This window comes from Pan troglodytes, chromosome 6 (assembly GCF_028858775.2).
Source record: "Pan troglodytes isolate AG18354 chromosome 6, NHGRI_mPanTro3-v2.0_pri, whole genome shotgun sequence".
In the NCBI taxonomy this organism is placed as follows: domain Eukaryota; kingdom Metazoa; phylum Chordata; class Mammalia; order Primates; family Hominidae; genus Pan; species Pan troglodytes.
In genome coordinates, this window is record NC_072404.2 from 87,039,097 (window position 1) to 87,060,859 (window position 21,763).

The following is a 21,763-nucleotide window of genomic DNA, read 5'->3' on the forward strand; positions in this document are numbered from 1 at the left end:
TTTAGTAGAGATGGGGTTTCACTATGTTGGCCAGGCTGGTCTCGAACTCCTGACCTCAGGTGATCCGCCCGCCTTGGCCTCCCAAAGTGCTGGGATTACAGGTGTGAGACATCAAGCCCAGCCTAATTTGTGTATTTTTAGTAGAGACGGAGTTTCACCATGTTGCCCAGGTTGCTCTTGACCTCCTGACCTCAGGTGATCCACCCACCTTGGCCTCCCCAGAATGCTGCGATTACAGGTGTGAGCCACCATGCCTGGCCTCCTATTGCTTCTTAACTTGACCTCATTAACTATTGCATCTGCAATGATAGTATTTCCAAATAAGGTCACAGTTTGAGATAATGAGGGTTAGAACTTAAACATGAATTTTTGAGGTACACAATTTAACCTGTAATACACCATATTATGTCTATATTTATTTATTTATAAATTATTTGGATCCAGTACTATAATAACAATTACACACATTGTAACTCCTACACAATTTGAAATTTTCAAGTTAAGACAAAGGTAACTATATATAGAAGCAGTATGTTTTCTGAACCCTTACAGATTGTTTTGCACACTCCTGGATTACACACATCTCATCAATCTCAAGAATAAAATCAAAGTCTTTGGCCTGACAGCCTTCCACAATCTGACCTCTGTTTTCTCACCAGCCTCATCTCCTGTCATTCACAACATTTCCAGCATTCCAACCAGTCTGAACTTTTGCAGTTTCCCACGTGCGCTAGGCTCTTTCTTCATCAGCATCTCTATGCATGCTGTCTCCTGCTACTGGAATGCCCTCATTCTCGTTGCTTCCTGTGAACACGTGGTAAACTCCAATCATCTTCTGAAACTCGGCTCAAACGTCATCTCCCCTGGGGAGCCTTCACTGACTGCCCTGGGCAGCATGAAGCGTTTTGTCAGTGCCCCGTAGCACCGTGGTCATATCTTTATTATTGCAAATTTCTGTTTCCACATATAATGTCAGGTGGAACCGATAGCTGGCTTACAAAAACAATGCAATTTCAGGTGGTTCTACTTAACATTCCCTAGACAACAAGTCCACTGAGAGCAGGGACTGTGTTTTATTTATTTTATATTTCCAGTCCCTAAAATGGAGTTTGGCATAAAGTAAATGCTTAATACAGGCTTTCCGAAATTAAGGAAAAGCTTACTCTAGCACTACAGTCTACTTGCAGATTTTCCTTTTTGAGAACGGGGTAGTAACTTGATGTCTTCTATAACAATAACTATTAACTATTACTTAAATTTTCTTTGACTTTATTTAGCTTAACATTATTTTAAACAATTCCTTCCCCTCTTTGTTTGCTTCTGTATATGTGGTAAAATATCTTCAAAAAATATACTCTTTTTGTTTGTTTGTTTTTAATTGGTGACTGGGGTTTCACTATGTTGCCCAGGTTGGGCTCAAGCAATTCTCTTGCTTCAGCTTACTGGGCAGTTGGGAATATAAGCATTTGCCACTGTGCCTGGCCTTATTTTTTAAAAATACAGAAAAATCAGGAAGAAGGTACCTAAGTACTGTTTTGTAACCAATACCAAAGTATTTCACAATTTTACTGTCTTACTTTCAAAATATTTTAATCCTTCAGATGAGAATTACACGTAATCATAAGTAGGAATATAAATAGGAAAGCTAAAGAGATTAGTTGAGTAAAATGAATATGACATTTAAAATTCTAACAATTATTTAGTAACAGCAAAGGTAAATCTAATCCCCAAATATCAAGTGTCCCTAATATTACCTGTTTTGAAGAAAAGCTGTGATACCGGCAACAGTGTTTAAGTATCACACGGGTAGTTAAAAGGCAAGTTGGTCCTATCTGACATGTGGAAATGGCCAACTCAAGTTAGAAGGCAGTACCTGGTGAAGCCTGTGAGGAATGAGCAGGAAGTGAAAATTGTTACGTAAACATTTTTCACTCTTCCTCATTAAAGCCCTTAAGTTAACAAAAGGTATTTACTGACTCCTCAGCATGCCAAGGCAGTCAAGAGCAACACTTTACACAATCTGGCTCTCACCCATTTTAGAGAGCCCTCTCCTTTTACGGCACTTCGTGTCCCTTATCCTTGAACCACAATGAACTTCTCATAAACAATACCACATTGAATGTGTCATTACTCTCATCTCTTTCCAAATGCTTGTTCCTCAGCCTAGAAAGTCTTTCCCCATGTTCTTTGCTTACTAATCTCATTATATTATTAATTACATTGTCACACAGTGCTGGGCCCATTGTAGATACTTAATACTGTTTGACTGTCATCAGTAATAAATAGGATCACAGTCTTGAACAACAGAGCAACACAGTCTTTTTTTTTTTTATTATACTTTAAGTTTTAGGGTACATGTGCAAAATGTGCAGGTTTGTTACATATGTATACATGTGCCATCTTGGTGTGCTGCACCCATTAACTTGTCATTTAGCATTAGGTATATCTCCCAATGCTATCCCTCCCACCTCACCCCAACAACACAGTCTTAAACAACAGATTATTTGGAAACAGATCTTGTGATTAAAGTTAACTCCATGAGGACAGAGACCATGTCTGCCATATCTCTTGCTATATTCTAGCACTTAGCCTAGTGCCTGGCAACAGGTAGGTGTTAAGTATTTACTGACTAAACACTTAATATATGTGGAAAATAAGAAAAAGTAGACTTATTGGGTTAGCTTTAAAAGTTAAATAAAAGAGTGGTTAGGCCGGGCGCGGTGGCTCATTCCTGTAATCCCAGCACTTTGGGAGGCCGAGGCGGGTGGATCATGAAGTCATGAGATCGAGACCATCCTGGCTAACACGGTGAAACCCCGTCTCTACTAAAAATACAAAAAAAATTAGCCGAGCGCGGCAGCGGGTGCCTGTAGTCCCAGCTACTGGGGAGGCTGAGGCAGGAGAATGGCGTGAACCCAGGAGGCGGAGCTTGCAATGAGCCGAGATAGTGCCATTGCACTCCAGCCTGGGCGTCAGAGCAAGACTCCGCCTCAATTTAAAAAAAAAAAAAAAAAAAGAGAGGTTATTTCCTTGATGGGTCTTTAGCTGTTTTAATTATTCATCTATTTTCAAACTAATGGTATAGAAGTAGTTATTAATTTAAGGGGAATCAAGAAGAGCCAGCACTTGAATCTGAGGCAAAATATATATTAGGATAGCATCATATTGTTACCTCAAGGCACATAAATCATACAGACAAGCTTTTCAAAGCAGAATCTGCAAAATTAAAATTATGAAATAACTTTGTGACAGTCATAGTTTTGTACTTTGTTGGCTCTACTGGCATGTGCAGTATTTGTACAAAACTGCACTCTTCTAACTGTGGGTTATCAGTTATCAGGAACCCGATCCTGTAAAAACTAATCTACTCCTGGATAATGGCATTAATCCTTTCATGAGGGCGGAGCCCTCATAACCTAATCACCTCTTAAAGGTCCCACCTCTGAACACTGTTGCATTAGAGATTAAGTTTCTAACCCATGAACTCTGGGGGACACACAACTTTCGGGGACACATTCAAACCTGTTCTTTTCTATGAGATAAAAGCACTGGAATCTACCAGCACTCTAAGAAACACTGCATCTTTTTTGAATGCCTATTTTCTAAACATAAAACTTAAATTAACTTAAACTTCTAAAGAGGCCTGACCAATGTCTGGATTTAACATTTTGATGCTTTAGACTTCTGCTTCCTCTTGCAAAATAGGATATATTAGAAAGAAAACTGGTGTAGAGTCAGAATAAACATGAAATTCCAGCTCAGTTTTGAAAAATGCCTTGGAAAGCTTTGTAGAACTGGGATGATGCATAACACCCACAAACATAAGAGATACACAAGGCACTCAGTAAACACTATCCTCTTAACCACAAGTGGTCTGACAGTGTGGCTCAAACTATGAAGCCAAGAATGGTTATTCTGGAGGTTATTCACTGTTCAAAAAGAAAGTAAAGGATAGTAAAGAAAATTAACAAATTACGTACAGGGCTGCATTTGCAATTCAGACATTCTATGAGTCTATCATTTTTCCTTACATTTCTTTGCCAGACCTAGGCTTCAAGGTGTGGATAAATACACTTTACTCTCTACCTACCAGTTCTTACCTAAAATAGCTTCCTCTTCCTGGAGAATTGACTGGAACCACAAACCTTTTTTTTTTTTTAAACAACCACAAAACTTAAGCTTTTCTTTTCAGAGATTTATATTATTGAATAAGGCTCCTGATACACATTTTATAGGCCTCCTATCCCTTTCTTAAAATAAGTATCAAAATGAGCTGATGTTCTTCCATATGAAAATTCTGGCAGCATAATTAACCCCAGGAGAGACATTTATGGATAGTTTCTATTTACTCTATTTGGCCCCTTTTACTCTCTCTACCTTTTGCTTCCTGCTGTGTGGCTGCTAATGGCTCTTCAGTGAAGCCTTTAAGCAGTGGCTGATCCCTCTACTACAATTTTCAACTTTATTTTCCCCCAGTTTGCTCTCCTTAAGTACACATTCAAACTGGAAAGAAGACTGTGGTTGAGCAAGTGGTTAGGCTATATTTGTTGTGAGACAATTTTCTGGTTAAGAGGTGAGAATTTGGCTGGGCATGGTGGCTGACGCCTGTAATTCCAGTACTCTGGGAGGCTGAAGTGGGTGGATCACTTGAGGCCAGGAGTTTGAGACCAGACTGGCCAACATGGTGAAACCCCGTCTGTACTAAAAATACAAAAATTAGCTGGGCGTGGTGGTGCATGCCTGTAATCCCAGCTACTTGGGAGGCTGAGGTGGGAGAATTGCTTGAACTCAGAAGGCAGAGGCTGCAGTGAGCTGAAATCACGCCACTGCATTCTAGCCTGGGCAACAGAGTGAGACTTGGTCTCAGAAAAATAAAGAGTTGAGAATTCAATTTACCTGAATTACCTGAAATGTTGAATAAGCAAAATATGAGCTGAAAGCTTACAATCTTCATAATTACTGCCCCACATCGCCTTCTCCAAATTTCAGGAAAGAGAGAAAGGGGTTTCCTCTCCTCTTCACCCAGGAGCTTCCCTGAAAACCTCACCCAAAGACTTTCCCTGACATCTCACTGCTATCCCTAAGAGAAAGAAGGGCAAGTAACTTTTTTTTTTTCTTAGCTAGATACTTTGCAATCTCAATGAATTAAGGGATCAGGTAATAAGGGAGAAGGGAGAAACAGATACTTGGCAGGAAATGAGCAGTCTCTGTCATAGATATGCTGAGTTTTAAGTGCTGACATATCTGTGGAAGATGTGGAGTAGTTAGATCACAAACACAGAGGAGCAGTCAGGTTTAGAGATATAAATTGGGGAGCCATTAACAAAAAAAAATTTATTTATTTATTTATTTTTGAGGTGGAGTCTCACACTGTCACCCAGGCTGGAGTGCAATAGCTCAATGCAATCTCCACCTCCCAGGTTCATGTGATTCCCCTGCCTCAGCCTCCCAAGTAGCAGGGATTACAGGTGCACACCACCACACCTGGCTAATTTTTTGTATTTTTAGTAGAGATGGGGTTTCACTATGTTAGCCAGGCTGGTCTCGAACTCCTGACCTCAGGCAGTCTGCCCACCTCAGCCTCCCAAAGTGCTGGGATTACAGGAGTGAGCCACTGCACCTAGCCTGAAAAACAATTTATTGAATACAAAAATTAGCCGGGCGTGGTGGCGGGTGCCTGTAATCCCAGCTACTTGGGAGGCTGAGGCAGGAGAATTGCTTGAACCCAGGAGGCGGAGGTTGCAGTGAGCTGAGACTGCACCACTGCACTCCAGCCTGGGTGACAGAGTGAGACTCCATCTCAAAAAAAAAACAAAAAACAAAAAACAAAATTCATAGGAGCCAGCAAACTATGACCTACAGGCCAAACCCATCCTGCCTCCTGTTTCCATAAAGTTGTTTTGGAACACAGCCATGCCCATTCCTTTATATCTTGTCTATGGCTGCTTTTGTGCTATGAGCAGCAGCTGCCACAGAGACCACAAAGCCTAAAATATTTACAAATATTTTAGGTCTGCAAAGCCTAAAATATTTACTATACGTCTGTTTACAGAAAAAGTTTGCTGGCCCCTGTACTAGAGTATGGACTACACTGGAACTGACAGCATGAAAGTTTAAAGGTTTCAGGTTTTCTGAAAGCAGAGTACCAGCCTTTATAACTGGCCAGTGATTGATTGATTCAAATGAGAAAGACACATAAAGATGAGCAGGTCGGCTGGGCATGGTGGCTCATGCCTGTAATCCCAGTACTTTGGGAGGCCAAGGCGGGCAGATCACCTGAGGTCGGGAGTTCGAGACCAGCCTGACTGACCAACATGGAGAAGCACCGTCTCTACTAAAAATACAAAAAATTAGCTGAGTGTGGTGGCGCATGCCTGTAATCCCAGCTACTTGGGAGGCTGACACAGGAGAATCAGTTGAACCCGGGAGGCAGAGGTTGCAGTGAGCCGAGATCGTGCCATCGCACTCCAGCCTGGGCAACAAGAGTGAAATTCTGTCTCAAAAAAAAAAAAAAAAAAAAAAAAAAAAGATGAGCAGGTCAATGTGGTGGAGGTAGAGCTTTGAGATATCTATGCCATAAGGACAGAAGAAATGTCCTTTTTTGTTTGTTTGTTTTGAGACGGAATCTCACCCTGTCACCCAGGCTAGAGTGCAATGGCACAGTCTTGCCTGGCTGTAACCTCCGCCTCCCAGGTTCAAGCGATTCTCCTGCCTCAGCCTCCGGAGTAGTTGGGACTACAGGTGCGTGCCACCATGCCTGGCTAATTTTTTCATATTTTTAGGAGAGATGAGGTTTCACCTTGTTGGCCAGGCTGGTCTCAAACTCCTGACCTTATGATCTACCTGCCTTGGCCTTCCAAAGTGCTGGGATTACAGGCGTGAGCCACCGCACCTGGCCAGAAATGTCTTTAAGGTTAGTACATGGCTGCATAAAGTACAAGGGTCAAATAACTGCTTTCTTTATACAAGGGGATCAGGAACCTGGACAAGGCCAGAGGGATAGTACATGTGCAGAGTGAAAATACAGTTCAGCTCAGAAAGGCAGAAGGATGTCACGTGCAGAGAAACCAGATTCTAGGTTGTACAGAGGACAGCTCAAAGCACTGCTAACACACATTCGTTATGGCAGGAAGTTTGAATATATTCGATTAGCATCTATTCCAGCAACGGACAAAGACAGGGTTGTGAATTAAAATAAACAAAACTCTCAAAACGATCTTAACAAAACGAAGCTACTCCTTTCTAGATCAGAAGTCAGCCTGCTAGTCTGTGGGTTATAACTGACTCACAGATGTTTGTTTGGCTTGCATGGTGTTTTAGGAAACTTCCCATTAAAAAATCTATATATTTAGCAAGTAGGACCACTATTTCCATAAGGGAACGAGCAGCGAGAGCTGAGAAACACAAATGTATATTGTAGAAAACACATCATATTCCCAGTTTTCTATAGTTCCCTCTACTTCCTGTTATCTCACATTCAACCTGACTCTGACTTATTATTTTTTACCCATTGCTATGGTTTCAATGTGTCCCCTCCAAAATTCAGGTGTTGAAACTTAATGGCCAATGTAATGGTATTAAGATGTGGGGCCTTTAAGACGTGTTTAGGCCAGAAGGGTTGCTCTTTTGTGAATGAGGTTTATGGGATTACAAGAGGTTTCATGGGCAAGTGGATCGCTTGAGCCCAGGAGTTTGTGACCAGCCTGGGTAACACAGTGAGGCCCCATCTCTACAAAACATAAGCAAAAATTAGCTGGGAGTTATGGCGAGTGTCTGAAGTCCTAGCTACCTGGGAGGCTGAGGTGGTAGGATCACTTTAGTCCAGGAGGTCGAGGCTGCAGTTGCGCCACTGCACTCCAGCCTGGGCGACACAACAAGATTCTGTCAGGCCGGGCGTGGTGGCTCACGCCTGTAATCCCAGCACTTTGGGAGGCCGAGGTGGGCGGATCACGAGGTCAGGAGATCGAGACCATCCTGGCTAACATGGTGAAACCCTGTCTCTACTAAAAATACAAAAATTAGCCGGGCGTAGTGGCGGGCGCCTGTAGTCCCAGCTACTCGGGAGGCTGAGGCAGGAGAATGGCGTGAACCCGGGAGGCGGAGCTTGCAGTGAGCTGAGATCGCACCACTGCACTCCAGCCTGGGTGACAGAGACAGATTCCGTCTCAAAAAAAAAAAAAAAAAAAAAGATTCTGTCTCAAAATAAATAAGATAAAAGAGGCCTCATGAAGCCTTCAGCCTGCTGCCTTCTACCATGTGAGGCCAATATGTTCCTCCCCTCAGGAGGATGTGGCCCATATCAAACAAATGAACCTGCCAGTGCCGTGATCTTGGGCTCCCAGCCCGTAGAATTGTGACAAAATAAATTTCTGTTCTTTATAAAAGACCCAGTTTTGGCTGGCTATTTTGGCTCATGTCTGTAATCCCAGCACTTTGGGAGACCGTGGTGGTCAGAGTGTTTGAGCCCAGGAGTTCTCGACCAGCCTGGGCAACAACATGGCGAAACCCTGTCTCTACAAAAATACAAAAATTAGCTAGGTATGGTGGCGCATGCCTTAGTCCCAGCTACTCGGGAGGCTGAGGTGGGGGGAATGCTTGAGCCCAGGAGGTCAAGGCTGCAGCGAGCTGTAAAGCTGCCACTGCACTGTAGCCTGGGTGATAGAGCTGAGACCCGACCTCAAAAAAAAAAAAAGAAAAAAGAAAAAAAAAAAGGTGGAGAAGCAGGGTGTAGGGTAGGTAGGGTAGTATGCTTTCGGTAGAGCTGTTACAGAGAATGAAATGGAAAAGGAAGCAAGAGATAACCAGTGAGTCAACAACACCAACGACCGAAAAGCAAAAAGGAATGGAGATGAGAAAAGGCACGTCGCGTTCAACAGGTCCAAGGTCCAAGAGTACCTGAAACTTGTCACTCTTCCACTGTTTCTTGGCTCAGGGAATGGTACCACTGCCAAGTTTTGCTGGTTAGAAATATAGAAGGTATTCATGATATCTGCCTCCCTTATGTTCATTATCCAAATCATCACATAGGCAACAGCCAAAGGAAAAAGCACGTCAAGTAGAGAGAATCACATATGCAATGTTTCTATGTTGAAAGACAACATGGTGGGTTCTGGAGATTAAAGACCTTTTAGTTTGAAATAGAAGAAGGGGATAGTTCATGAAAGGTCTTACAGGACACATTAAGTATTTTGTTTTTTGTCCCGAGAGCAATGAAAGCCATTGACTTCAGGTCTGAACCAAGGCAAGAGAGATGGGCAGATCCAGGTTTTCTCGTTTTCGTTTTTTTTTTTTTTTTTTTTTTGAGACAGAGTCTCATTCTGTCACCCAGGCTGGAGTGCAGCGGCGTGATCTTGGCTCGCTGCAACCTCCGTCTCCCAGATTCAAGCGATTCTCTACCACAGCCTCCCGAGTAGCTGGACTACAAGGACGTGCCACCATGCCCAGCTAATTTTTGTATTTTTAGTAGAGACAAAGTTTCACCATGTTGGCTAGGCTGGTCTCAAACTCCTGACCTCAGGTGATCTGCCTGCCTCGGCCTCCCAAAGTGCTGGGATTACAGGCATGAGCCACTGTATCCGGCCAAGGTTTTGAAAAGAGCTTTCTAGCTGTAGAATGGAAAACCTATATGAGATTATAAAGAGATTATGCTAAAAGAAATTGGTGATAGTGGTAGAAAACCTCTGCCAGTTAAGTGTTGACAAGAATAATCTAGTTGAAAGGGAATGGCTAATTACACAGCACAGAAAAGAGATAGTTGCGCATGTTTTAATAACAGACAAGTCCTGTCTTTAGATCTGGGTAAGGGGCCTCTGTTTACTTGGCCCTCCTCTTGCTGTAAAGAACAAGGAGCCCATGAGGTCAGGGGCCATGTCTGCCTGGAGCCTGCCCTCCTCTTTTAGACTGGCTAGATCTGAGGGCAGAGTGAGCTGCCGATTGTACATCACCATTTGCGGAGTAGGGGGATGTGGACATACACCTGGACATGTTGGGTGCATGTACGGCCTTTCCGTGTGGCAGGTGAACTTGGGGATGGGAGGAGAATGGGGTCAGTGTGGGGACTCTGAGAACTCTAAATTCAAACATGGACTTCCAGATCATATGAAAGTGGATCTGTCAAGGTAGTAGAATAGAATGTATTTTATATAATAGTTTGTTATCTCGATTTATTTTTTAAATATTTAGACAGATGGTGTGTGGACCTCCATAGCCACACTCTTGCTTAGGCTCTACAAATTAAGTGCCAGGCCTAATAACAGTGCATGAAAGTATAATGTAATGCAAGGAGTAACAAATTCATGCAGGCAAGGGTGTAGTTTAACTGGGCTCTTAAGAAGTCCGATTTTCCAGACCTGTGTGCTAGAGATCAGAGAATGAGTGGTGCAAGTTTCCAGGCACTACATTAATGTATGTTAGAGACACTTTTCTAGATCAGGAGGGCCAACAATTAAAAAATGAATTCAATTGTAATGGTTTCGGTGTGATTTTGAAAAGCTTCTTGAATATGGCATAAGTTGAGTGTGGAAGGGACCTTAGTGATCACGTAATCAAATATGCTAACTCAACAGGTAAGAAAACGGAGGTCCTAACAAGTGAAGCAGCCTGACTAAGGTCACGAAACTAGTGCGTTAGCAGATGATTTCCAGCCTAATCCACTCAGTCCACTCTCCCACCAATGCTAATTTTCTTGAAGACATCTGCTGCCAGTCAATTCCACTTAGAAAGTTTTCATGTTACATATTAAATACTGTTATTACTTTAAAAAATTTGAGGCACATAAAAATAAGTCCATAAACCAATATTAAATTTGACTCCAAAACATTCTTTTTTTTTTTTTGAGATGGAGTCTCACTCTGTCACCCAGGCTGGAGTGCAGTGGCACGATCTCAGCTCACTGCAACCTCCACCTCCAGCGGTCAAGCGATTCTTTTGTCTTAGCCTCCGGAGGAGCTGGGACTACAAGCACGCACCACCACGCCTGGCTAATTTTTTTTGTATTTTTAGTAGAGACGGGGTTGCACCATGTCGGTCAGGCTGGTTTCAAACTCCTGACCTCAGGTGATCCACCCATCACCGCCTCCTAAAGTCTTGGGATTACATGCGTGAGCCACCCACCACTCTTGGCCGAAAAAAAAAAAATTCTTAAAAATATTCTTAAAAAAATGAATAAATAGGCACTGTCGCCCCGGGTGGAGTGCAATGGCACGAACTCAGCTTACTGCAACCTCTGCCTTACAGATTCAAGGGATTCTTCTGCCTCAGCCTCCAGAGTAGCTGGGACTACAGGCGCATGCCACTACGCCCAGCTAATTATGTATTTTTAGTAGAGGCAGGGTTTCACTATGTTGGCCAGGCTGGTCTCGAACTCCTAATATTGTGATCTGCCCGCCTTGGCCACCCAAAGTGCTGGGATTACAGGTATGAGCCACCGCGCCCGGCCACATTCCTTATCTTTTAAGCTAAAACCCATCTCCCCAAATTGCTTATTTTCGAAGCAAAAATCAAAGCACATGCTTACAAAACATCGAACACGCAGTGTGCTTACTAAACGCTAAAATACAGAAACCTAAAAAAACAATTCTTGCTTTTCAAACATCTATAAATAATCGCCAACGAATTTTTCTTGGCAAGTCTACGTTATAATTATAATAATATTATTATTATTATTATTATTATTTGAGACGGAGTCTTGCCCTGTCGCCCAGGCTGGAGTGCAGTGGCGCAATCTCGGCTCACTGCAACCTCCGCCTCCTGGGTTCAAGCGATTCTCCTGCCCCAGCCTCCCGAGTAGCTGGGATTACAGGTGCGCGCCTCCATGCCCAGCTAATTTTTGCATTTTTAGTAGAGACGGGGTTTCACCATGTTGGTCAGGCTGGTCTCGAACTTCTGACCTCGTGATCCGCCCGCCCCGGTCTCCCAAAGTGCTGGAATTACAGGTGTGAGCCACCGCGCCCGGCTATAATTATTATTATAAAATTCAAATCTTAAGGCCGCACATGGTGGCTCACGCCTGTAATCCCAGCACTTTGGGAAGCGGAGGTGGGCCGCTCACCTGAGATCAGGAGTTCGAGTCCAGCCTGGCCAACATGGTGAAACCCCGTCTCTAATAAACACAAAAATTAGCCAAGCATGGTGCCGGACGCCTGTAGTCCCTGTTACTGGGGAGGCTGAGGCAGGAGAATCGCTTGAATCTGGGAGGCGGAGGTTGCGGTGAGCCGAGATCGCGCCACGGCACTCCAGCCTCGACAACAGAGCAAAACTCCGTCCCAATAAATAAATAAATAAATAAAATAAAAATCTTAAGGGTCTAGTCACAACAGTTCAAAAGTCTCCAAACAAAGGGAGACTCTCACCTTCAAGCTTGTAAGTAATACTAAAGTTCTAGATTTGCTGGAAGTTATCTCCTTCAATGGATTACAGCACATGATCTAGCAATAATAACGTACCTTGTCACCACATCGAATCATTTTGAACACTTCCCATCAATCGACTACCGACTAACAAAAAGAAGGACTTGATTCCCGGCAATTTTTTCTCTTCTGAACTGAGCATTCCCGAAATCCAGCTTCCTGAACGCGCAGATGCAGGGTGAGAGGCACCCCAGGAAAAATGGAAGGGAAAGTGGTACAAGTTAAAACAGTCTTCGTGGCCGCAGAGACGATCGCTACCTCGGCCATAGCAGATCTGGGGGTCCGGGGCGGGGGTTCTTCCCTGATATCCACCGGGCACGCGAGTTCACGCCAGCGACAGTGGAAAGCCCTCCCTCGCAGCGCGCTCCGCCACTAGCCGCACCCCGCCGAGCTCTGACCTCCGAAGAGGGTCCCTGTGGCGATCCCACCCCTTCGTCTGATGTTTGTGCCTTTGATTGGCTCTTAGGTGGATCCCTCAGCGTGGCTTGCCCAATGGAGGTGCCGGCTGGTGGCCTGGCCGCTCCGCCCCTTCCCTACCCCTCGCGGAGGGCCCGCCCCCTGCCCCGCGCCGGCTAGCGGAGGAGAGTAAATACAACAGGAGCGCAAAATGGCGGAACCGCCGAGCCCCGTGCACTGTGTCGCTGCCGCGGCCCCCACCGCCACCGTCTCGGAGAAAGAACCGTTTGGCAAGCTGCAACTCTCCTCCCGGGACCCTCCGGGTTCTCTGTCCGCCAAGAAGGTCCGGACTGAGGAGAAGAAGGCACCGCGGAGAGTGAACGGAGAAGGGGGCAGCGGCGGGAACAGCAGGCAGCTGCAGCCGCCGGCAGCACCTTCGCCTCAGAGCTATGGCAGCCCCGCGTCTTGGAGCTTTGCCCCTCTGTCTGCTGCTCCCTCCCCGTCCTCTTCTCGGAGCAGTTTCTCTTTCTCCGCTGGCACGGCCGTTCCCTCCTCAGCCTCCGCTTCCTTGTCTCAGCCGGTGCCGCGCAAACTGCTGGTCCCTCCTACGCTGCTGCACGCTCAGCCTCACCATCTCCTCCTGCCCGCCGCCGCCGCCGCTGCCTCGGCTAACGCCAAGTCGCGCAGACCTAAGGAGAAGCGGGAGAAGGAGAGGAGGAGGCACGGTCTCGGTGGGGCCCGAGAGGCCGGCGGGGCCTCCCGGGAGGAGAACGGGGAGGTGAAGCCGCTGCCCCGAGGTGGGTGCCGTGCGGGGAGGGGGAGGGGAGGGCGCCGCGGGTCCCCGCCGCCCCCTGGCGCCCACGGGGCCCGGGAAGGGGGAGCGCGGCGGCCGCGTGCGCCGGCCTGGACGGGCTGGGAGGCGTCCGGTTTTCAGCAGAGGATTTTGCAGTTCCCAAGGGGACAGGAAATGGAGCCTGTAATTTCGGTTGCAGAGAGAGGGGGATGGCCGACACTCTTATTTTCTGTATCGTTTCTTCCTCTCAGTTAGTGCGCTGCAGGATTTGTGAAAATCCATCTTGAGGACTCCCCTAGGTTTGTTTGGCTAGGGAGAGAGATGGAGGGAACGGGATGGGGGAAGGGTTTGGGTTTGTAAAAGATGCTTGATTGATTGTTAGACCACTTAGACGTGGTCGCGGGAATTCGTATTTGTGACACAGCGTTCAACCCCGGATAATCCTGTCAAAAAAGGGGTGTGGAGAGAGCACTGGCGTCAGCTGGAAGCTACCAGAGGCCTGAGCTTTTCATCCCTATTAGGGAAATGAGGTAGCGTGCAGGGCCCGAAGTGCGCTGTTTCGTAAGGTACCCTCCCTGCACCCTACTCTCCGCTGCGTATTCTTAAGTGTTTTGGGTGGTCCTGTTTGAAATACCACCCTTCTGAAAGAATTTTCAGCCATATTCTTTTTTTCCCTGCAGCAAATGATAAAACCAGGAGCTTTGACGATTTTTCGCCAGATCAAGCGGCTGCAGAATGTTTGAGCATTAGAAAAAGGCGAATTCTTAAGGGTTCTTGTCAGACAGGGTCAGTTTTGTTTTTAAATGTAGGCTAGTCGTATAATTTTTCAGGTGTTTCCACCACTTCAGCTACGGATACACAATGATCTGACAATAGTGCAACATACGGACTAGTTGAAAAGCAAATCTTTATGTGATCGCAAGCTTAAAGCGCATGATCTTTATTGTAAATGTGCACTGCTACACAGTGTTGTCAAATAACTCTTTGTTTTTTAGAAAAAGAAATGTCAAGCAGTTTTAGCATTGCTGATCTAACAGTAGCTCAGATCATGAAAAATTCTGTTTGGATTATAATGGTTTGTTTTCACAACTTAAAACATGCTGCATGTGCATGTAGCAATAGTGTCACTTCTTCCTTGATATTTTTTGCCTGTAGTAAAGCTTTAACATCTAAGCATAGCCATCAGGGACTCTGGGGCAATGTAAATATCTTTCAGCTTCTGGGAGTGTTGTTTCTAGGAAAGTGGTTTTGAGGATGGGATTTTGGTACTTTTAGTCAGGAATTCCAGGTGGTTAGTATTTTAAAGCTATTTTGTTTTAACAATTATATGTAAAATTTAGGAGATAAGTGCCTGGAAGTTTGTCCATATGCAGCTTGGTATCATCACTAGTGTTTGTGGTGTGTAAACTGCACATTTGCTGTAAGTTCTCTGAAAGAGGAAGTGAATATGAGTATTACATAGTTGGAGTAATGGAATATTTGAGAAGAAATAAGTAAGCATTCTTTAACAATTCTCACTTAAAATGTGGAGTACACAAATGGTCCTTAAAGTGAAATGGCTGTTAAAGAGGAATTTTTATAGTCTTTTCAATTACATTTAGAATCCTTCTTCTTTTGAGGGTTAACACTAATATTATTAATCCTGAATATAAACAGTGATAGGTTTTACATTAAGATGTGGGAATGATCTTTTCCCATGACCTATGTGGGTTTTTTGGAGTAGTGACAAGATATTAACACTACTGTAAGATTTTCATTTTTTCAGACACAAATGCTATCTTGTTGAGGAAAAACTATCAGAGAAAAAGATTCCTTTCCAGTGTCTTGGTGGTAAATTTAATGGTGAAAATTTTTCCCTCGTAATTTGGGGAATACTTATATCTTTCTAAAGTTTGGATTTAACTGAATTGATGTTCTGTTTTAACGAATTAAGAAGATTCTTAAATAGCGGTATTAACAAGTGGTTATTGCAAGAATACATATATGCCTTTATTATAGATATAATTGCAAATATGAAAGTCCTGATTTGCAATACAATGATCATTTCTCTGTGCTTTTTGTAAAAATCTTAGTGAATTGGTGACCAAGTGTTTGTTTAGGTATATACCTCTTTTTAGTGTTGCCCTAAGTTGGCTGTGCATGGTTCAGTAACCCCTCAATTATCCACAGCTGGCTGATTGAACAGTCTGAGTCAGAACCAGACATTAGCTATAAAGACACCTAAACAAGGAAGAGATTCTCCCTCAACAAAACAAAACTGAACCACACACACTCGAAAGACCTAGCCTGCACCCCAATTTGATTAAACAATTAAGCTCCTGTATTTATTAATAGTAGGGCTTTTAAAAAGTCCTAAGTCAGAACTGCTTTATTTTTACATTGGTGACCATTCTAAGAGAACGTATTTGGGTTAAATGAAAGCATGTATAAGAAAGGGCCTAGCAGGGTATTTAGTAAATGTTATTTGAGTCTGAAGGATAGTTATTAATTTTTTAACCCTATAACTAATTGAAAGATGGGTGAATGCTGATAGAGGAAGGATCATTGACAGATATGAAAGTTAAGAATGCTGAACAAGAGAATTATGAAAGTATACTAATATGGCCCCATTTAGTACCAGGGCCTGATGCCTCACAATCTCTAAGGCCATCTAATCATAGTACTGTAGCTGACTTGCGTGATAGCTTGACTCACCAAGTAAAAGTTAAATTTCTTATAAGAAGGAAAAGTGCAAAACAGTTTAGTTTTTTTTTTTTTTTTTTTTTGGAAACAGAGTCTTGCTCTTGTTGGCCAGGTTGGAGTGCAGTGGCGCGATCTCGGCTCACTGCAACCTCCGCCACCCGGGTTCAAGCAATTCTCCTGCCTCAGCCTCCCGAGTGGCTGGAATTACAGGCACTCGCCAACACGCCTGGCTAATTTTTGTATTTTTAGTAGAGAGGGGGTTTCACCATGTTGGCCAGGCTGGTCTCAAACTCCTGACCTTGTGATCTGCCTGCCTTGGCCTCCCAAAGTGCTGAGATTACAGGCGTGAGCCACCGTGCCTGGCCAACATTTTAGATTTTTAAAACCAGAAAATAACCTGATTTTAGTGCTTATGGAGGTAATTTACTGGAGAGTTAATCAATATTCCTGTAAGACTGAATAAATTGTAGAATTGGTAAGTGTGGAAAGTAAAAGTGGACATATACCAAGGGTATCCAAAATTTAGAATTATTTTATGGCAAACCACAACAAATATTTCATTAGCTGTCAGTGTGCCTTCACTGACTCCAGTAACCAGCAAAATTTGTATAGATCTTCTAACTTTTGTTAGTACTTTTGCTTTGTATTTAACTTACTTTTTTCCTTAAAATGACCCTGTGAAGTATTTCAAGACAAAACCAGAGCATTTCACTGAATTTTTGCCTTGAAAGTGTAGTTGCAGGATTTAACTCTAATGAAAATAGCAGCTTTTCTTAGAATCAAATAATTTGAGGTATATAAATGTGAGTGATGTCAAAGGGATGGGTGTCTGAAGATTTTTCTAACTACACTCTCCTCCAGTATTGTTACTGCACAATTTTAGGTTAAATTCATATTCAGAGTTTTTATCATATGACTAAATATTTGTCTCTGCTGAGGGAATAATTTACTATGATTTTATTTTCTTGTGTAACCTTTTGTTTTTCATGTCTCATTTTTTTCATTTGCTTAGTTTTCTCTGGCAGAGTCTTTCTGTACCCTCCAGTAGCTCCACAAAATGCTTCTCAGTACAATTTTCCACATGGGCAAATCTGTCAGATAAACTTACCCATTCCATTTGTTCCTGTAGACATCCCTTCTGGGGCCGGGCGCGGTGGCTCACGCCTGTAATCCCAGCACTTCGGGAGGCTGAAGCTGGCGAATCGCCTGAGCTCAGGAGTTCAACACTAGCCTGGGCAACACGGTGAAACCCCATCTCTACTAAAAATACAAAAAATTAGCCGGGTGTGGCGGCACGCGCCTATAGTCTCAGCTACCTGGGAGGCTGAGGCATCGCTTGAACCCGGGAGGCGGAGGTTGCAGTAAGCTGAGATGGCGTCACTGTACTCCAGCCTGGGCGACAGAGCAAGACTCTGGCTCAAAAAAAAAAAAAAAAACAAACAAAAAAAACAACAACAATAAAAAAAAAACCAAGACATCCCTTCTGTAGCTGTCCTTACTGCTTTAGCCTGGGTTGTTTCCTCTTTAGGCCTGCTGCATAGCTGTCACCTTGGGACTTTCCTTAGTTGACATTCTGGGAATTTCTTTAACTTTTGTTGAATTTTATTTTTCCGGATCTCATGCCTTCCTTTTGGTTTCTTCCTTCATTTTGGATTTTCATTTTGGATTTCATTTTTATCCTTTTACTTGACTGGCAGTTAAGAGATTTCTGCATTGGAAATAATTTTCCCTCAAAAGTTTGAAGGTGGTGTTCCCTTATTGCCTGGTTCCCAAAGTAGATGTTAAGACGTCTGATCTCCAAAAAGTTGTCTATTCTACTATCTGGGGAATTTCAATCCTTTCACTGAATTTTATAATTTATATATTTTTTTCTTTGGTGTTTTTCTTCACATCTCACTCTTCCTTCTGAACTTTCACTGAATTTTACTTTTTTTTTTTTTTTTGAGATGGAGTCTTGCTCTGTTGCCTAGGCTGGAGTGCAGTGGCATGATCTTGGCTCACTGCAGTCTCTGCTTCCTGGGTTCAAGCAATTCTCCTGCCTCAGCCTCCCAAGTAGCTGGTATTACAGGTGTGCGCCACCACGCCCAGCTAATTTTTTGTATTTTTAGTAGAGATGGGGTTCCTCCATGTTGGCCAGGATGGTCTGGAACTCCTGGCCTCAGATGGTCTGTCTGCCTTGGCCTCCCAAAGTGCTGGGATTATAGGCGTGAGCCACCGTGGCTGGCCTTGACTGAATTTTAAAGTTTTAGCTTTTGTTTTTTTGAGACGGTCTTGTACTGTCGCCCAGGCTGGAGTGCAATGCAATTTTGGCTCCCTGCAACCTCTGCCTCCCAGGTTCGCATGATTCTCCTGCCTCAGCCTCCCGAGTAGCTGGGACTACAGGCGCACACCACCACACCCAGCTAATTTTTTGTACTTTTGAGTAGAGATAGGGTTTCACTATGTTGGCCAGGCTGGTCTCCAACTCCTGACCTCATGATCCACCCGCCTTGGCCTCCCAAAGTGCCGGTATTACAGGTGTGAGCCACTGCGCCTGGAAAAGTTTAAGCCTTTAATAAGAATTTTTAAGAGCTCCTGTCCTTTGTTTCAGTATTATAGTATTTTGTTCCTTTTTCATGGGTGCAACGTTTTCTGTTTCCTCTTCAAGGATATTAATTACAGCTTCTTTGAGGTGTTCTTCTGTTCTTCCTATTATTTTTGTTTTTTCTTACTTATTTCTGTTTGTTTTGGTTGCTTTCTTTTAGTTGGAGGTTTTGTTCAGATCTTTGTGATCATGAGCAAGGTTAATGACTAATGGACTGCTGTGTTTTTAATCTTCATTTCTTTTCTCTGGGTGGTGGGCAAGAAGGCTTTCAGTTTCTTCAGATAGATGTCCTTTAATTTTCCTGTCTCTTTGTGGGTGGAATGATGGAGAGAGGAGGGGTGTCTTAGTCACTCGGGCTGCTATAATAAAATACCATAGAATGGGTGACTTAACAGAAATTAATTTTTTTATAATTCTGGTGGCTGGAAGCCTGAGGTCAGCATGCCATCATGGCCAGGTTCTGGTAAGGGCTCTTTTCCTGGTCTGTAGATGACTGCCTTCTTCCTGTGTGCTCACATGACTTTTCCTATAATGGAAAGAAAAATCTCTTCCTTTTCTCTTTATAAAGCTACCAATTTTATTGGATTGGGACTGTGCCCTTTGACCTCATTTAATCTTAGTTACCTCCGAAAAGCCTTATTTTCAGATACAGTCACATTGGGCATTAAGGCTTCAACATATGGATTTTGGGGAGGCATGATTCAGTCCATAGTGAAGGGCTTGGCAGAGGTAATGAGTTTGTATGACAGGGTTCTAGCGCTTCATGGGGGAAGAAAGCTACAAGTCTTGTCATTCATTTCATAAGTTTTTACCTAGTCTCCCTGTTTTCATACCAGCATTTCACTTCTCTTTTCTGTGAGGGATACCCCTCATCTTGGAGCCACTCTGATTCAGTTTTACTGAGGACCATACCTCTTGTTTCCTTAGGAGTGTGTGTTTGTGGGTATTCTGCCCTATTTCCTAGCGCCCTCTGATTTCTGAGCTTTTCTGGGGTATTGCAGGATAAAGAGGATTGTTTGTCATTATCTCTCCCATTATGCTAAGGCATTTACCATTCTACCATCAGCTTTTTGTCTTTATACATTGTATTTCAGGTAATAGTTACAGTATCTCCTAGTTATGTCAGAGGTGGAGTGTGTTGTTTGTCTCTTTTTTCCTACTGTTTTGGTTTTTTTTTTTTTTTTTGAGAAGGACTCTCACTGTTTCACCCAGGCTGGAGTGCAGTGGCACAATCTTGCTCATTGCAACCTCTGCCTCCCAAGTTCAAGCGATTCTCCTGCCTCAGCCTCCCAAGTAGCTGGAACTACAAGTGCCCACCAACATGCCCAGCTAATTTTTGTATTTTTGTAGAGATGGGGTTTCACTATGTTGGCCAGGCTGGTCTCGAACTCCTAACCTCAGGTGATCTGCCTGCCTCGGCCTCCCAAAGTGCTAGGATTACAGGCGTGAGCCACCGCGCTCGGCCTATTTGGGTATATTTTTAAGAGAAAGGAATCTTGCTCTATTGCCCAGGTTGGAATGCAGTGGCACAATCATAGCTCAATGTAACCTTGAACTCCTGAGCTCAAAGGATTCTCCTGCTTCACCCTCCCCAGTAGCTAGGACTACAGGTGTGTAACCACGCCCCGATACACTTACTCTTTTTGAGCTGATATACATCTGTTATAAAGGGATGATATTTTCACAGGGTGATTGTTAGAATTATGTGAACATGGTATATTGTAGAACCTGGCATATTGTTAGGCATTCATAAGGGATGCTAGTTCCTGACCTTTCTTTCATACCTAACGCATTGGAGACATGTAGTTTCACTGAATTCACAAGTAAGTATAATTTGTCTAATTTTCCCATGGTGTCCTGGTTTCTGAGACCACCTGATATGTTAGAATGAACAATACTAACTTTTTGAAAGAAGTTTGTATTTCAGAAGTTTTAAGTTGATTATAATAAATCTCATTAATTTTTCACCAATCTCAAGTGAATTAAACTTTTCAAGTAATGGATAAACTACCTAAAATAGGATATTGAAAAATAATGATAAACTTAAAACTTCAAAACATTTTCATTTTTGAGTATACATTAAACTTTATGTTGTATGTTTTATTTTTTCTTGAATTACAGATTGAAAAGTTTAACTTTTTAATCATAAGATTTTAAATTAATACAAAAGAAACCAGTGTACATTGAATTCTGGGTGTACCCATTATGCTACTTCAACAGTTTTTTTCACCTCCCCTCCTCCATTAATTTATTTATTTTTGGCTCTAGCATTTTAAAGCATATTCCAGACATAAATAATTTCATTAAGAAACAATTAGAGCTGATTTTTTTTTTCCCATTACGTAACTAATAGTGCTTATAAGGTTTAAATTGTGGCTAGGCGTGGTGGCTCATGCCTGTAAACCCAGCACTTTGGGAGGCTGAGGTGGGTGGATCACCTGGGGTCAAGGAGTTCGAGACTAGCCTGGCCAACATGGTAAAACCCTGTCTCTACCAAAAATACAAAAATTAGCTGTGTCGGGCGCCTGTTATCCCAGCTACTTGGGAGGCTGAGGCAGGAGAATCGCTTGAACCTGGGAGGTGGAGGTTGCAGTGAGCCAAGATGGCACCATTGCGCTTGACCCTGGGCGACAGGCGACAAGAGTGAAACTCTGTCTCAAAAAAAAAAAAGTTTTAATTGTGTATGTGTGTGTAAATGTATAAATATAAGAGTGAGATTCTTCCTCTACCCCAAACTATCATTAATTGATGTATCTCCAATATCTTAACCCCCATACTATCATTAATTTGGTATATTGCCAGTCTAGATTCGCTTTTATATTTTCCAGATTAGCTCTTGTTAAAAAATTATTTTTAAAAATTGTGATAAAATACATGTACCTTGACTTTTTAATATGACAT

General features: G+C 43.2%; 1 protein-coding gene and 1 long non-coding RNA gene across 2 annotated transcripts in view; one reads left to right on the plus strand and one right to left on the minus strand.

Moving 5' to 3' along the window:
* Window positions 1-403: 403 nt before the first annotated feature.
* LOC107975855 (uncharacterized) lies at window positions 404-12,938 on the minus strand. Its single transcript, XR_010158565.1, has 3 exons — window positions 12,444-12,938; window positions 1,755-1,883; window positions 404-804 (listed from the first exon to the last, which is right to left on the minus strand). It is a non-coding gene; the product is annotated as an uncharacterized LOC107975855 (long non-coding RNA).
* A 16-nt stretch (window positions 12,939-12,954) lies between these two features.
* RSBN1L (round spermatid basic protein 1 like) overlaps window positions 12,955-21,763 on the plus strand; it is a 96,979-nt gene continuing 88,170 nt past the window's right edge. Inside the window, exon 1 of the mRNA XM_519169.9 lies at window positions 12,955-13,600. Coding sequence (XP_519169.2) covers window positions 13,015-13,600 — 586 coding nt within the window. The 5' untranslated portion in view covers window positions 12,955-13,014. The remainder of the gene's footprint in view (window positions 13,601-21,763) is intronic.